The sequence below is a fragment of the Scatophagus argus genome, chromosome 8, assembly GCF_020382885.2.
Source record: "Scatophagus argus isolate fScaArg1 chromosome 8, fScaArg1.pri, whole genome shotgun sequence".
In the NCBI taxonomy this organism is placed as follows: Eukaryota; Metazoa; Chordata; class Actinopteri; family Scatophagidae; genus Scatophagus; species Scatophagus argus.
In genome coordinates, this window is record NC_058500.1 from 9176644 (window position 1) to 9194138 (window position 17495).

Consider the following 17495-nt stretch of genomic DNA (forward strand, 5'->3'; position numbering starts at 1 on the left):
TTGAACCAGAATGCATTTTTTGCATTTTTTCTGCTCCCTGAGCCTGGTTTTTATGAAAGAGGGTTTTGAGATTAATTTAATGCTGTATTTGAAAAAAGTCTCACAGGGAGAAAGCTTACGTGGAAACAGGAAATTGATCTGTGTATTCCAAAGCAGTACAATCTACTGACAGAATAAGCAGTATGAAGTGCACACTTTGCACTGTTGTTGACATTTACATTAAGTGTTGAGAGGAAATGATAAAATAGTGTGTATCAAATTCGGATGCATTGTCTCTGTCATCGGTTTTGATTCCATTTCCTCCACTTCTGCTGTGCTTTACAATGTCAGACTCCATCAGCACCACACTCAAAGCGATTTTGGAGCGTATCAGCCAGGCAAACCAACAATGAAAGTATTAGATGGATTCCAGATTATTATCAGGGTGAGCCACCTAAATACCCTTAATATGTATTTTTGACAAAGCAACCTTATTACACAGAGTTTTCACAGGATGCTTACTAAAGAGATGTTATGTAATTGATGATGGATTTCAGTCTGTATTTTCTGATTTCAAGGTACAGTCTGGGGAAGTGAGCAAATATTAAGCAGCTGTTGATTTTTAAACCTTTTGATGTAGATTTATTTAGTTGTGTTTTCACAGCTGCCTGTACTTCTCTTTTATTGCTTTTGGCTGGCTTATCACATTGGCTCTCATCAGGGTTTATGCCGACTCAGTTATCCTTTTGCTCAGTGAAGCATAAAACAGGGTTAGTCACACAATAACCCGAATCCTCTCTGGACTCGGCTTTCTCTCATCTTGTCATCTTGTTAACTTTGGTTGTCTAGAGGACCTTAAATAGACTAACACAGGTCAAAAGCACCTAATTCTAATTAATCTCAATCCATCCATCCATCCATCCATTTTCTATACCGCTTATCCGTCAGGGTCACGGGGGAGCCTATCCCAGCTGACTACAGGCGAGAGGCGGGGTTCACCCTGGACTGGACGCCAGTCAATCGCAAGGCCTAATCCCCCCCCCCAAATAAAATGCCTTCAAACATGTTTAAAAGAATGTAATGTTATATAAAATAAAATGAAGCTGCTATTAAAGGTAAACAAATTATTTGGAAATAATATTGATATAGCTTTTAAATGATAATAAAGTACCAAATGACACATCTGATCTTATGCAGAATGGTGACTGAGCTATCTGTAGAGGCCCGTAGGACAGGAGATTAAAGCTGGATTATAAATGCTGCCTTTTAGGACATTCTCAGGTGTGTGTCATGCTGTTATCTTCTAATTTTACAACTGCAGTAAAATACAATCATGAGCTGAACTGCAGTGCAGAGCTCCAGGTAGTTCACAGTACACCGCTGTCCTCAGCAAGTGACTGGCTGCGATAAACTCATGGATTCTGATGTCTGAATTATTCTCAGTGAAACCTTGTCTCTTTGTTGACAGCTCTTTTCTCTTTTTGAAAACCATTTGCAATTTTGAATCACTTGTCCATTTCAGGTTTACATCCCTGCTCACGATGATGGTGCAATTGGTATAAACTACAAAATTGCAAAATTACGCCGTGTATTATTTGAGCAAGATATGCATAGTGAGAATAAATGCTCCATCGTTATTTGATCATATTTGCAGGACAATTTTAAAATCTGTTAGCATTTTTAAGCGGCGGTATTCTTTATACTGTCATCATTGAGAGCATTTAAAATGTATTATTCTGAATTTTTTATTCTCTTCAACCATACTCAGTACTTAAAACATTAGTGGGTGAAAAGGGATATTAATATTCATTTATATATATTTAAAACTCAGCTATGATTAGTGTATAAATTAGTTTTTGCTTTTAAGGTTTATAGCTTTATAAAACTGAATTTATGAATAGATGTGTGTAGATATTTATTATGCCTATTTATAAAAAAAATATTTTCAGCCAGCTGATTTTTTTTTTTTTTTTGATAATTTTCTAATTTAAAAAGCTTTTCAATGATTTTTCAGTTCTGTTCAGGTTCAAACAGATACTGACGACAGACGAAATGGATCCATTTGAAAACAAAAAGCTGTCCTCCTCTTCTCCACAGGATTATCTCTTTGTGTTTGTAAAGAATAAACTCCTTTCTTTCTAATGAAAACTTTGTCGGACCTTTTGACAGATTTCAGAGCTCGACTGAACGCCAACACACGCACAAACTCTGACTAATCACCTTTCGTGTTTGTGTTTCTCAGGCTCCACAGCTGGGCACTCTGATGGGAGTGTACCTGCCATGTATCCAGAACATTTTTGGGGTGATCCTCTTCCTGCGGATGACCTGGATGGTCGGGATTGGTGGTGTCTGCGGCTCCTTTATTATTGTCTTCATGTGTTGCTCCACAGTGAGTGAAACTGCAGATGTTCTTGCTGTTTGTTGCGCAACATGAATGCTCTCTGCAGTCCAGTGAGAAAACAGATGTTGCACTAAAATATGCCTGATAAATTTGACGCAGATCTATCCACATGATAGATCCGCAGATCTATCAGTTAAAAGTGATTCCTTAGCACACGCACACCCAGTCAGAGGAGTTTGTGATTAAACTGCAGGCTGTTATAATTATGATTTGTATTGCACAGATGCTGAAGGTGAAAATAAATCTCGACATAAGGCAATCTGCCAATAAAGGCACTAACACCCCATCCCCACCACTTCTCCACTTCTGGAAGCTGTCATTTTACTGCTCAGTCAACAACCAGGTTTCAAAAATGTAATTTATGAGATATTGTGAATTTTACACAGAAAAAACACCAAATTCCCTCAATCATGCATTTATTTTTCTACAACAAAATAAAATATACCCACCGCAACATCCTGGGACATCTGCAGCATTTAAATTAAAACTAGATTAAATACTTCTGTACTAAATATGAAATGAAGAAATGTTAAGTAACTTATCACAAAATTCCTCAACAGCTGTTGTATGTATTACCCAGGTCATCTTGGTAAGTTTTAAAAATCATTTAAAACTCACAGACCCTGTGGGGGGAGTCTGCAAACCAGAACAAGCTCTGCACATCTGTTGTGTGTCCCAGTAAAGATATCTCACTGCTTCCATAATGGATTTGTTTGTTGAAAGCCCTCAATTTGAAATAAATCCTGCTGAAATTCTGTTTTAACCTGAGGTAGTCTAATTTCTTTAGTAGTTTAGAACTTCATATACATGAGCTGCATTTGGGAGCATTTCTTGAAGTTCCACCTCAAGCCTCAGTCATTATCCACTCAGCATTTTGGTGGACCCTTAAGACAGAAAGTCTCCCGCAGGATGTTTATGCATGAATGTTTCAGTTAGCGTACTGTTACCTCAAAAGTGTACTTAACTAGACTGAAGGTATCACTGAAGTAGCAGTATGCGCCTCACCAGTGATGCACTCATCCCTGCATGAGCAGCCCAGCAAATGAGTCAGACTCAGCTCACTGTCAGAAATATTTAATCTGACGTGCCCACCTGCTGCCTCTCAGACTCCTGTAACCCTCCTCTGTTGTGTGCTGCTTTTTTTCAGACGATGCTCACAGCCATCTCCATGAGTGCCATCGCAACAAATGGGGTTGTACCAGGTGAACGGATGTCTGAAGGGGTGTATTATGGTGTGTTTGTGTGTGACACAGCAGTGTGCTGACTCTTGTGTGTGTTTGTGCCACAGCTGGAGGTTCATATTACATGATCTCTCGCTCCCTGGGGCCTGAGTTTGGTGGAGCTGTTGGGATCTGCTTCTACTTAGGCACCACTTTTGCAGGTGCCATGTACATTCTTGGCTGTATTGAAATTCTGCTGGTAAGTTGCCTTAATTCTCAAATAACACACATTTACTGTTTTGTTCACAGCCTTATATTTCATCTATGTGGGCCTTTGTCAATGTGAAAGCCTTCCAGTTGAATCAGCTGCTTGAAAAATACCTGCTTCTCTGACAAAAAGTTGAAGGTCTGATGGTGTTCATGTTAAGGGGGGAAATTAACTCCCATGGTGCATTTTGGCAAGAAAGATCTAGTCATCAGATTTAAAATTTGCATTACAGTGTTCACTGACTGAACAGAATTTAAGCTTTTAATGTTGTGTATTTTGAATACAATGGCCCCAAAATGAGATTATTTTATTAGACAAATGTTGTATTCACAAATGTAATTTTTCTATCACCAATATCCTCCCTTTTCCCTCATAATTTTACATGTTTATAGAATATATATAGATCGAAAATTTCAATTCTAATTATTTTTCTAATTTTATTCATAATATTTAAGCGGCATTGGAGCAAGAGTGTCCTGTGTTTAATTGTTCTTATATTGGTATTTTCTCACCCACCTTTCTCCACCATACATGGATGCCAAATTCATCTCCGTCTACTTCATCTGCCTCCATCTTTCCATTCTTTCAGATTTACATCGTTCCTCAGGCAGCCATCTTCAAGATCGAGGGCCTGGAGGGGCCTGAGGCGGAGGCAGCTCTCCTCAACAACATGCGGGTGTACGGTACCATTGTGCTGAGCTTCATGGCTGTGGTGGTGTTCGTGGGGGTCAAATATGTGAACAAACTGGCACTGGTCTTCCTGGCCTGTGTCATCCTCTCCATACTGGCTGTTTACGCCGGAGTCATCAAAACGGCCATCGACCCCCCTGTCTTCCCGTAAGTGACTCATTCATTGCTCAAAGTCTTCAGGGTTGATCTGAGTTTGTGACGATGATGCCTTTGTTGATGATCCTTGCCAGAGTCTGCCTCCTGGGAAATCGAACTCTTATTTCTAAGGGATATGACATCTGTGCAAAGGTCATTGAAATAGACAATGAAACTGTCACCACCAAACTGTGGAGATCCTTCTGTGATTCTGAGTACCTGAACGCCACGTGTGATGAATACTTTACCAACAACAACGTCACAGAGATACAGGGCATCCCAGGGGTGACTAGTGGCATCCTGGCAGGTAAGAGATGTCTTATCAGTGGAAATGACAAAGAGGAGCCCACCTCACATGCTCATTCAAATGCTCCTCTGTCTTTTAGAGAACCTGTTTGGTAACTATCTGGAGAAAGGGACAATTCTTGAGAAGCGTGGGCTTTCGGCAGTCATGGATAAAGACAGTCCCACAACAAGCTCCAACCGTTATGTCCTGGCCGACATCACCAGCTTCTTCACTCTGCTTGTTGGGATATATTTCCCATCTGTCACAGGTTAGCACCAGATGAAGAGACAAGAGCAGGTTCTCACTCAGTTGAGGGCGTGTCCTCATCAAAAGCTGCATCTTTTCAGCTTCTTTTGCCTCATTGTTTTGGGTTCAATGGATCACAAATTTACCCTTTTGGTTAACTTTTATCTGCATGGTTTCAAAATGCAGGGGACTATTTTCAATGAAAAAGATCCACAGATTCAATATATGCTACCCACACAGCACCAAACAGCAGGCAGACAAAGTTAACAACTACCTGGTGAACGTAGTGTAGCATTTAGCAACTAGTTATGAGTTGCTGGAGACCAGCAGAGCTGAAAGAAGAGTGACGCCTGGATGCACGTTTAGTGGCAAATGTCCAATGGCTCCAAATGAAAGCTTGTGTGTAATTGATGTGTAATGACACTCTGTGTCTACTGGATGTGTAGCTCCAGTTTGCATTCATTTATCTTGGTTTATTGTTATGTTTTAAAAAATGATCTGTTAATGTTTTAAATTATCCACAGTTGTTTCACCTTTCCAAATGCAGAAACTGGCAGGTCCAAGCAGATCCATAGCAGATCCATATATACACCTCCCCATGTCCATGTAAAAGCACATAGCTCCTGATAATTTCATCTCGATGCTCTCACAGGTATCATGGCGGGCTCCAATCGTTCTGGAGATTTGCGCGATGCCCAGAAGTCGATCCCCATTGGAACGATTGCAGCCATCACCACCACATCTACTGTGTGTATCCTTCTCGAGGCCAAATTCAGTAAAACAGAAACTGTGGATTTGAAAGAGCTGATTTGTTTCTTTTACCTAACTTTTTGCATGCTATCTATATTATCTGAAAGTAACATTTTCAGTGATGCATTTCTTAACAGTTTTTTTCCCAGACATGTCTTGTGTGGTGCTCTTCGGTGCCTGTATTGAAGGAGTAGTGCTAAGGGACAAGTAAGTATTATTATGTAGATATGAAATTAAACCTTTATTGTTAATATTATTATTAAAAGTCAATAAAAAGCCTATTCAAATCATGTGGCTTGGTAATTGCAGGTCTAACCCCAACCCTCTACAAAGCCATAAATATGAACAACAGGTTATAAATCTTACCTGTTTCTTATTTCTTCAAGTTAAGTAGCCAAAATGAAATCTATTTTCCGAGTAATATTTATAATACTCCTACAAACTAGTTATACCCTGCAGTAAAAGAACCATGCTATCTTTTAATTTGTTTATCTTCCTCGTGGATTGTCAGTTGGTGAGGATGCTGACTGCCCTGCAGCTTTAGCTGCAGGATCATAGCATGCATGTAGGCGTAATGTTAAGAACTCTCTCAACAGCTCGATTAGCTAAAAATAGACACTGACCAGCCAGAACTTAATTGCATAACTGTGGAAGAGAGAAAAAAAAATACATGCATAGTCGCTGTCACATGTCCAGTCATATATTAGCTTAATAAAATTAAGTAGATGTTTTATTAAGTTAGATTATTAGATTTAGATTATGCTGGAATGTGAACTAGTGCATGCATTGCAGCTTTTGAGTATTTTGTTTTCGCCGCCTTCCACAGGTTCGGTGAAGGGGTCAGCGGTAACCTGGTGATTGGGACTCTGGCATGGCCGTCTCCGTGGGTCATCGTGTTTGGCTCCTTCTTTTCCACTTGCGGAGCTGGGCTGCAGAGTCTGACTGGAGCTCCCCGTCTCCTACAAGCCATCTCTCGAGATGGCATCATCCCGTTTCTCAGAGTGAGTAATGTGTCAACTGGACCGGAACTTTTGTTTAGCCGTGTGTATTTTCTCCACCTTTAGGCTGCAGAAAAAGGCAGGATTGCTACATTATTTTACTCTCATACTCTGTTTGTATAGCAGTTACCATCCAAGAAAGTACAACAAAATGCGACTTAGTTGAATCCTGTTTTGCTGCTGCAGGTATTTGGGCATGGCAAAGCTAACGGGGAGCCCACATGGGCCCTTTTGCTCACAGCGAGCATTTGTGAGATTGGTATCATCATTGCCTCCCTGGATTCAGTCGCTCCCATCCTCTCCATGTAAGTGCACAGTGACATCACTCGTACTGCATGTTGACTGCTGTGCAGGCCTATTGTGGTTGGGATCCTTCTTTATGTCTGCTTTTTTTTCCTGTTTGTGTATTTCTCTTACTCCATTCCTTCCTCCTTTCTCCTGCACTTCTTTCTATAGGTTCTTCTTGATGTGCTACATGTTTGTCAATCTTGCCTGTGCCCTGCAGACTTTGCTGAGGACACCAAACTGGAGGCCGCGCTTCAAGTTCTACCACTGGTGAGCTTGTGCGTCAGTCAGTGTTAAGAAAAAACTAATGTGAAGAGGATTTTTTTGATTTTTGTTTTGAAAGGTACTATGTTTTATGATTATGATTTTATGCACCACAGGCTTTGTAATGCTTGCATTGGACACAATTTCATATTATTAACCGGTGCCGTGTGCACTAGAATTGCCATAAGAAACTGAAACTCTCTATCCCAAAAGGAGTTTAGCAGCAGCACATTAAATACCATTTAAAACTTTCTATCTACAAGCTGTGGTCATGTGTGCTGTGTGAAGCTGGTGGACGTCTCCAGTCAGACCAAACATGTGGCATCCTGTCACCTGCAGGGCTTTGTCTTTCTTGGGTATGAGCCTGTGCCTGTCGCTCATGTTCATCTGTTCCTGGTATTACGCCATAGTCGCCATGGGCATCGCCACCTGCATCTACAAATACATAGAGTTCTGTGGGTAAGTGATCATCATGACAGGGTAGAAAGAAGAAAAAGACTGTATTGGAGAAGCCACTGTCCAGTCGTTCAGTCACTGGTTATTGTTTTAGCTGAATGACAATGATGGATTGGGTTTGCTTTGATTTAACATACGTGTTATTGATGCCTACATCTTGTGCTAACCCGTCAATGTGCTGTGACACAGAGCTGAGAAGGAGTGGGGTGATGGGATACGTGGCATTTCTCTCAGCGCTGCACGCTTCGCTCTCATGAGGCTGGAGGAGGGACCGCCGCACACCAAGAACTGGAGGTCATTCCTTACATCTTCAGCTTTATGACTCTGTTAAGTTAAGCTTATATCAGCTGTTGTGAATCTAAAACACCATCTTTTGGTGCTTCGCTTTTTGTTTTTTGGTCAGGCCTCAGATCCTGGTTTTGGTGGGTGTGGATGCTGAGCAGAACGTAGAACAGCCTCGTCTGCTCTCTCTGACCAATCAGCTGAAAGCAGGGAAGGGTCTGACCATCGTCGGCACCACAGTCCAAGGAACCTTCCTTGACAATTATACTGAGGCCCAGAGGGCTGATCAGGTCCATCCGCTAACCTCTAATAATATCACACAGCTTTTACTGTGTTTACAAACACATGAAAACAATTAGTTTTTCTGACAGCCTTCTCTGTGTATGTGTAGTCTTTGCGTAAGCTGATGGAGACAGAGAAGGTGAAGGGCTTCTCTCAAGTGGTCATCTCGTCCAATCTGAGAGATGGGACGTCCCACCTGATCCAGGTCGGAGGACTGGGAGGTCTGAAGCACAACACTGTGATGGTCAGCTGGCCCCGAAACTGGAAACAGCCTGAGTGCCACCAGCAGTTTAGGAACTTCATTGGTAAGTTGTTAGTCCCTGATACACTAATGAAACGATTATAAAATGGATTATAGTTTTAAATGATTTCTCTCTGCATCCATTCAACACCTGATTGTCCTGATTTTGATTATGGATGAAAATAATCATCAGTTGAGCATGTATGACTTTAAGTGGTCTGTTCAGTAAATAGCTGAGATATAAATGACATAAACTGCCCCTTAAATTTCTGTTGTAAAATAGCCGAAACTACACTATATAGACAAAGGTATTCAGACCAACCTCTTTATGGGGTTGTTTTCCAGGGGCTGAGCTGGGCCCTTTACTTCCACTGAAGGGAAATCTTAATGCTTCAGCATACCAAGGCATTTTGGACAATGCTGTGCTTCCAACTTTGTGTCTACAGTTGGGTGAAGGCCCTTTTTATCCCAGCATGACTGTGCCCCAGTGCACAAAGCAAAGTCCATAAAGACATGATTGGATGAGTTTGGTGTGAGCTTGGTGTGACTGAATGCCTCCCCTTTCTGTCTAATGGCATGAATAAAATGAAAAATTAATGTGAGGTAAAATCTGTTTACTTCTGTCCTTCTGTAGAGGTGGTTCGAGAGACAACTGTGGCCAGTCTGGCCTTATTGGTCCCTAAGAACATTTCCAGCTACCCGTCCAACGGAGAGCGCTTCACTGAGGGCCACATAGATGTATGGTGGATTGTCCATGATGGAGGCATGTTGATGCTTCTGCCCTTCCTGCTGCGACAGCATAAGGTGAAATATGAAATATTCTTCACATCTGAGAAGGTTTAATACGATTTTGTCTGAGGAAAACTTCTACATACACAGTGTAGAGACCTAACGCTGATAATTTTCTGCAAATGTTCCTGTTTTGTCCCACAGGTGTGGAGGAAGTGCAAGATGCGTATTTTCACCGTAGCTCAAATGGATGACAATAGTATCCAGATGAAGAAAGACCTCATCACCTTCCTCTATCACCTGCGCATCGATGCCGAGGTGGAGGTGGTGGAGATGGTGAGAGACTTGTCTGACATATAATCTGAGTTCACAAACAAATCCTGCAAGGAGAAAATTTGTTTTGTGTTCTGAGATAAGAGGCCCATTTGTTTTAATCCACAGAAGCAAACTTTCTTCCCTAATTTGGCTGCTGTTACAGTACTTGCATGACTGAATGAAAAAATGTCTTTCTGCTTCAAAGCTTGACAGTGACATTTCAGCCTACGCCTACGAGAAGACGCTCTTAATGGAACAACGATCACAGATCCTCAAACAGATGCATCTGACCAAGAATGAGATGGAGAGAGAGGTAAATGTTCAAACTATACTTAACTGGAGAAAAGCTCGATATCTATCATTTTAAATCCAAACAGAGCAACCTGAAGTTTTAGTCAGTATGTGGCCCTGAGGAACATGATATTTATTTAGAGATTTTCATTATCGCTCTGCACTCCAAACATCAGCTCTGGGGCAGGGAATTGGTTTATCATCAGGTGTTGGTGTCTTCACTCGTTTTTGCGTTGGTCTGAGGGAAGAAAGAATGGATTCCAGAGGGAAATCATAAATCATATCATCAGCCTAATCCATTTCCTCACTGTAGATCCAAAGCATAACGGATTCATCCCGTGGGTCCATACGGCGTAAAAACCCATCTGCCTTGCACTGCCAGCGCAGTGCTGAGGAGGGAGCCAGCTTGGCAGAAAAACCAGAAGACGAGGTAATGCTGCCATGGCCCTTTTTGAAGAAACAACATTACGTCTTTCCACTTTCCCTCTGCACCTGTTATCGCTCTGTGCTCTGTATTGGGCCAGATTTTCTGTTTGTACCAAGCGCAGCAGCTATCACAGCAATGTGTTACTCTTTCCACTGGTTGCTCAGTGATTCCCCACTGGCCACTGGATTCCAGAGTTTCACCTAAACTGACAGGTGTCTCTTTTCTCCTTTTCACCCTGTCACACTGTCATGTCGCGGTGTCCCTGTCTCAGTGTTTGGCTGTCTCCAACCCAAAACAGGTACAGCTGATACACAGTAAGAACGCCTCCGCGCCAACAAGCCCTACAAGCCCCATGTCCCCCGGGGGGTCTGTAGGGGGAGTAGACAAGGGGCCGGCCTTTTTATCGACAAACCCGGAGGCAGGCAAAGACCTCTTCAACATGAAACCGTGAGTGACCTGTCAGTTTCACTCAGCTCAGCACACTGCACAGCAGGCAGCCATAGCACATGACATGTACACAGGAACGTGGGTCAGTGGTAAATATTTGTGCATATCGACCCATGTTCAAGGGATTCAAGGGTACTGCTCCTGCACGTGACAAACAAAATTTTGAACTAACAAATGCAGATTTCTGTGATAGCACGTGTAATTCACCACAATTACCCCCCACCCCCCACCCCCCAACATGCTGCTGCAGGGAATGGGAGAACTTGTAAGTACTGACATTTTTTAACCATATGGTGTGAGCCGAGCAGCAGAATGACTGATCTGTAAACCCGCTGTGACATAATGTTTTTTGCATTAGAAACCAAATCGATGTGAGACGCATGCACACAGCAGTGAGACTCAACGAGGTCATCACAAAGAAGTCCAAGGAGGCGAAACTTGTCCTGCTCAACATGCCTGGACCACCCAAGAACCGTATGGGCAATGAAAACTGTATCCTACATTCAGTGTTGATACTGTGGCTTTTGAGGAGACTTGTTGTGTGTGTATATATATATACATATATATACATATGCGTACAGAGAATATTTAACCTGTGACAACAAAGAAACTGAAAAACATCTCAGTGGTTTTGTATTATGTATGATGTTTTCTCACTCACACGGAGCTCATCCAGTACTTGTTAGTCAGAGGAAGCTCAAAGAGGATGTTGAAAGAAAACATGTGGTGTGTTGCATATGGTGTGTAACAGGAACTGAGTAAGTCCCCAGAAGACAGAATGGTGTTATTTATTTATTCTGTAAATTATCAGAAACTTTCATGTAGGAATAAACATGCATATTGACAAGTGCTTTACTATTAGCCTGTGATTTATTTCAGGAAAGTGAATATACAGGAAAATATAAATTTATACAAAAAAAAAAAAAAGACAGTGGCGCCAAAACATTCTATTTTTATACAAACTAATCAACAGTGTTTAATTATAAATCAGCTTAAAACCCGATTAAATCAATGCATTTGGAACTTGTATGTATCAGTAAAGGGGTACTTGAGTTCATGTGACAGGGTTGAATTAGCCCAAAAAAAAAAAACTTGTTGGAAACTGCTGCTCTACAGCACGTGAGGACACTACATTCCTTTACTGTGATTGTTTGTCAGACATGGAGTTCCTCGAGGTTCTCACTGAAGGCCTCAATCGGGTCCTCCTCGTGCGCGGAGGTGGACGGGAGGTCATCACCATCTACTCCTGAAGGCATTTTAATGGCAGCTATGTGGACTCTTTCTCTTCCCCTCTATCAGTCCATGGAAATCGTCCTACAGTCACCTCAGCATCGACACATTTAACCTTTTAACTTTTTAAGCACACAAAGAATTACGCAACAGTCACCTTTCTGCTCTGGACTCGTCAGCTGATAAGAACAGATGAATTTATGGTTGGTTCTAGATAGAGATATTTATTGATGCCGAGGGAAATTCAAGAACAAATTCTGACAGATTCTTTGCAAAACAAACAATTTTTCTGTTGTTCCATCAGATTTCTGTCCTTTCAGTGTTGTTTCTGGTCATTTATAACAGAGGAAAGCTTTTTCTTTGTCATGTTTCGTTCTCCCTTATTTTCTCTTATTTATTATTGATGTTCTTTATGTATTTATCCATCTCATCATGTCTGTCTTTGTTCTTTTCTGTTTTATCTCACTAAATGGAAGCACATGAGTAATAATATTAGAGTACTGATAATGATGGTAAATCATGTACATATGTTCAACAGAGAAAAAAAAACAGATTTGCTACTACTTTGCACTCATTTTAGTGCCCCAAGTCTTGCATTACACCATCCAGGACAATACATGTGATTTGCTGTTAATGCCCAGGCAGTGAACATTATAAAAGCAACTGTCATGGCTGGCTTGTCCTTGTTATGGCAGGAATTTACCCACACAATATTTGCTAGCATTGCTCTCCCACTGCTGAGAGCATGGCATAAATATTTAAAATTAAAACAAAATGATCTGATGCAGATTATCATGGTCACACACCTGATTGTCTGACCTCATTATCTCCACTGTTGAACATGAATCATGTAGATTGAATGGACAGTGGAGTGACATGCTGTCATACAGAGTCTTTGAATACTGCACATTTGATATTTATTACCTCCAGTGTTTCGCAGTTTTCCCAGGAAGCCCAGAAACATTCTAGTGCAGATGTTGTGCAAGTAGATCAGGAAGCAAACTGCACTGGGATCTTCTTGTTAAGATATTTGAATACTCAAAATCCAAATGTTTTGTCGTTTTGTTTGTTTGTTTGCTTTTACATGATTTCAAAAACTAAATCAACTTCAACTCATCTGAATGTTTCTATTCAGCATTTCATCTCTGAACAAAAACCATCACCATCACAATATGTAATGAAGACATACTTATAAACATTTATAAAATAATAGTGTAAGTTGTTAAGGAGAAACTTAATGAGTCAAAGGTTTTATTTTAAATTTTGACATTTATGTAAAAATATGAATTACCTTGTTACTTACTGTATCATTTGTTGTGTTTGTAAGCAAACATTTTACAGCATAAGTCAGTGCTCATAGATACACACGTATAATGCGTATATCATAAATTTTATCTTAGAGAATTTATTTTTTTTTTAAGTGTGGCTCAGAAAAATAATAATAACAATAATAATATATTTATTTAAATATTTTCAAATGCACTGTATTTTATGTGAGTATTAAAGGAGTAGTTAGGATATACATTTGTTAGATGAGAAAATACATACATGGCTCTCAGTTTGAGATTTGAGACAGTGAGCTTAGCGTTAGGCTTGAAACATCTGGCACAGCTGTGATGAAAGGTGCCTACCAGCAAAGTATTAAGGTGACACTGGACACAGTATTGGAAGCAGGGCCCTGTTTGTTGTTATGCTGACTTGCACAGTGGGGCATGAGGACAGAAAAGTTTGACTTCTTTGGTGTAAAATTACCAGGATCTTCTGCATAGCTTCTGGCTTATTGGTGCCATACAGTATTTTACCGTAATTTTAAATCTGCTTCTAGCAAAAAAAAAGAAAATCATTTCAGCATCTTTTCCAGGAGATCATAGAGCTTGTACGTATCTTTTAGATTTATGATATACATGTATTGTTTTCAACGCAGTAGCATATACCTCACCTCACCTCATTGTATTGATATGTCTTACTTTTGGTGAATATCTGTGCAGCCCTCAGTGTTTCCCTTATAACTCTGAAAAGTGTGAGTGCATACATTTAGCACCAAGAAAAACTGTATTTACTTTTGACTTTACGAGAAAATGGAGTAGTTCTACAGACTGATACACTGGTAACTGGCCTGCAAAAGTTTTTTAACTCCTTCATTCAGAGTGTGTGTTCATGTTGTGACTACATGCCTGTATGCCGTATGTCTGTGTGTGAACCTGAGACTCATATGAGTGAGGACAGTGTGTGTAATTTAACAGCAAGATGGACGTCTGTAAACAGATCTGTGATTTTAGGCTTAGAGACAAAGCTTGTCATTGGTGTTGAAACAGATTTTATAGATAGAGTAGGCCGTTTGTATTGTCTTTTAAAATAATGAACAAACTTTATTTTATGTTCTACCATGTCTTATACAATTATGTACGAGTAATGGTTGAAAGAGACCATTTTATATGTTGGCACAAAATGCAATAAACAAAATCATTTTAATACAACAGTGACACGTCAAGTGTATGTCTATTATTTTGTATTACGCTGTCTGCTTAGATTAATCGCATTGCTTTGCTTTGCTTTACATTTTGTAATTTGCAAATGTCAACTGAATATGCGTCCTTTTCCTCAGCTCTGGCTGCATCTGGGCTAGAGTTGCCACAGCCACTTTCCACCTGGTGAAAGAAAGTATTCATGTTATTCTGAAGGCAAAGGAAACGAGACTGGTGTGTGGAGTGTGTTTCAAAGTCAAGGAATAATCTTGAAATGGCTGAAATTCAGGGATGCTACTTCACTGAATGCCGCTGAAGGACTGTTTCAAAATCCAGTATCTACAAAGGACTGAGTCCCTTGCGCAGACATGGAAGACCAACTGAGACAACAAGTTGACAGGAGACAACTTTAATCTTGTGTTCTCACTTTAGTGTACTTCTTGAAACATGTCTCAGTCAAAGTGAATGATCTGGACAAAACTAATTACTCTGATAGCAAGTTGAAGCACATGGCGCTGAATCCACAATTGAACATTATGTCCCATCTGACCGACCGAGAGGCGAGAAAGGTCGTCCAAATTCTTTTGTAAATGTTTAGAAATGGAAATCAGCCAGCCACAGTCACAGCATGATCAAAAGCATCCCATTTTAAATCAGTTTTTTTAACATGTTTATTTTGTTGTAGGAAAGTTAAACTTTGTCAATCCATCTGTTAAAATTTGATTCTGGTGTCTGGTGCATGTACGCTTTCCAAGAAAAAGTATTGTGAAGATTCATGCTGTAAAGTAACCACCAAAATGCTGATGTATCGGAACAGTTAAATGTCTTGAATGACCAGGCAGCTGGGCTTCTTTGTGAGGTAAATATTGCTTGTGTATGTGAGAGACAGCAGGCTTGACAAATCCCTTTGACCTGTCTTATCTACGCCTAGATAATGCTGACTGCGAAAGAAACGACTTTCATTTGCTCCACTGAGCTGTCAGGATGAAGACACAGTCGACCAACCTTCGAGTCAGGTTACCCGTGTTCGTGTTTGCCACAGAGGTGGTTATTGTTTCCTTGTATGCTTTTTTTGTCACCTACGATGAGAATGCGGATGCCAGATTTCAGAACAACAAGACTAACCCCATGGACAATGCAGTGTACAGGGACTACCCATTTTTTACTGACATACAGGTCATGATATTTCTCGGGTTTGGATGCCTGCTGGCATTTTTTCGACTCTATGGCTTCGGGGGGATGGTTTTTAACTTCCTCACAGCTACTTTTGCCATCCAGTGGGCCATTTTGGTGCAGGGGTACTTCCAGTTCAGCCATGACGGTAAGATCCATCTTGGAGTCATCAACCTGATAAATGCAGAGTTTGCCTGTGCTGTGGTGCTGATATCTTTTGGGGCAGTGCTGGGGAAGACAAGTCCTTTGCAGCTGTTGATCATGGCTCTGCTGGAAGTGCCAGTGTTTGCGGTCACAGAGTGGGCCGTGCTCAAGTATCTGAAGATCAACGATGCAGGAGGTTCAATTCTCATTCATCTCTTTGCCTGTTATTTTGGCTTGGGGGTCACTTTTGTACTGTACAGGCCGCAACTAAATGAAGGTCATGCAAAGGAGATCACAAGCTACCAGTCTGACATCCTCTCTGTGATGGGGACCTTGTTCCTCTGGGTGTTTTGGCCCTCCTTCAACTCAGCATTGACCCTGAAAGGAGATGACCAGCACAGAGCCATCCTCCACACGTTCATCGGCCTCAGTGCCTCCACGCTCACAGCCTTTGCTCTCTCGGCCATGCTTAACAAAAATGGCAAGCTCTCCATGGCCGATGTTCAGAACGTGACCCTGGCTGGAGGTGTGACAGTCGGGGCCTCTGTGGATATGATGATATCACCTGCTGCTGCGTACGCTCTCGGTATGATGGGCTGCACTGCATGTATGCTGGGCTACAAGTACTTGAGCCCCTTCCTGGCACGGCACTTCAGGATCCAGGATCAGTGTGGGATACATAATTTGCATGGTCTAACGGGACTTATATCCTGTGCTGCAGGGATATGTGCCATACTGATGGCTAATGAGGAGCTTTATGGCCCCAGTTTGTATGAGATCTTTACCCACAGAGCACCAGTTGAAGGAGACCCTAAGCTGCAGGAGCTCCAGGTGTTGATACCCGGTTTACAGCCAGGGTTGGGGAGGACTGCCCAGGAGCAGGCTCTCTTCCAGGTCGCAGCTGTGTTCTCCACAATAGGAGTGGCAGCACTTGGCGGTATCCTCACAGGCTTAGTCTTGAAGCTGCCATACCTCGCCTCACCGTCCGATGATTTGTGTTTTGATGATGAACTATATTTTGATGTTCCTCCAGACTACGATTCACCACTTAAACTGAATAACACAATAACAACAGAGGACTCTACTGCTTGACATGCACAGTACATGTGACTGAAGAAAAAAATGTGAAAAAGCCTGTAACTATTAACTACTGATTTAATGTTTATATCTATTGCATTGTAGTCAAACTAGTGATCATAAATAACAATGACAAACAATGCCAGTGTATCTGTCTAATGCATACTGTCTAATTACAACCAGTAATTGTGTTATTTATTCCCCTACATGAAAACATAATGCAGAACTGAATGTCATAATTCTCTTGGCCGGTTCGTCTGAAGTTTCTGATGTAAAATAAACTCTGCATAAGCTGTATGCACTTTTTTCCAGTAATTACGTTAATAATCCAAGCAGTGGAAAGGAGGAAGAAGAACATTTCAACATGTAAGTTTGCCAATAAGCTCCTTGAAATGCACCTTTTTGTTTTCAAAGGAGTCAGACACAAAAACATGGACTCTAACAAACAATTTAATAAGAATGAAATGAAATAAA

General features: G+C 41.1%; 2 protein-coding genes across 2 annotated transcripts in view; both read left to right on the plus strand.

The window, feature by feature from the left end:
• The window catches only part of slc12a5b (solute carrier family 12 member 5b), a 31565-nt gene extending 16918 nt beyond the window's left edge, over positions 1–14647 (plus strand). The window contains exons 4-26 of the mRNA XM_046398154.1: positions 2222–2368; positions 3528–3582; positions 3669–3799; positions 4398–4645; positions 4729–4940; positions 5020–5187; positions 5818–5916; positions 6065–6122; positions 6742–6916; positions 7100–7218; positions 7370–7468; positions 7802–7921; positions 8108–8212; positions 8322–8490; positions 8592–8787; positions 9358–9527; positions 9657–9788; positions 9973–10080; positions 10372–10488; positions 10757–10932; positions 11183–11197; positions 11291–11424; positions 12091–14647. Of these exons, the coding sequence (XP_046254110.1) occupies positions 2222–2368; positions 3528–3582; positions 3669–3799; positions 4398–4645; positions 4729–4940; positions 5020–5187; positions 5818–5916; positions 6065–6122; positions 6742–6916; positions 7100–7218; positions 7370–7468; positions 7802–7921; positions 8108–8212; positions 8322–8490; positions 8592–8787; positions 9358–9527; positions 9657–9788; positions 9973–10080; positions 10372–10488; positions 10757–10932; positions 11183–11197; positions 11291–11424; positions 12091–12182 (3045 nt within the window). The 3' untranslated portion in view covers positions 12183–14647. The remainder of the gene's footprint in view (positions 1–2221; positions 2369–3527; positions 3583–3668; positions 3800–4397; positions 4646–4728; positions 4941–5019; positions 5188–5817; positions 5917–6064; positions 6123–6741; positions 6917–7099; positions 7219–7369; positions 7469–7801; positions 7922–8107; positions 8213–8321; positions 8491–8591; positions 8788–9357; positions 9528–9656; positions 9789–9972; positions 10081–10371; positions 10489–10756; positions 10933–11182; positions 11198–11290; positions 11425–12090) is intronic.
• Positions 14648–15453: 806 nt separating this feature from the next.
• Positions 15454–17495, plus strand: rh50 (Rh50-like protein). Its single transcript, XM_046397538.1, has one exon. The coding sequence runs from the start codon at positions 15612–15614 to the stop codon at positions 17034–17036; it is 1425 nt and encodes a 474-aa protein (XP_046253494.1). The 5' UTR covers positions 15454–15611; the 3' UTR covers positions 17037–17495.

Coding starts and splice junctions, on each gene's coding strand:
- rh50 (XM_046397538.1), top strand. CDS start 15,612: ATGAAGACACAGTCGACCAACCTTCGAGTCAGGTTACCCGTGTTCGTG.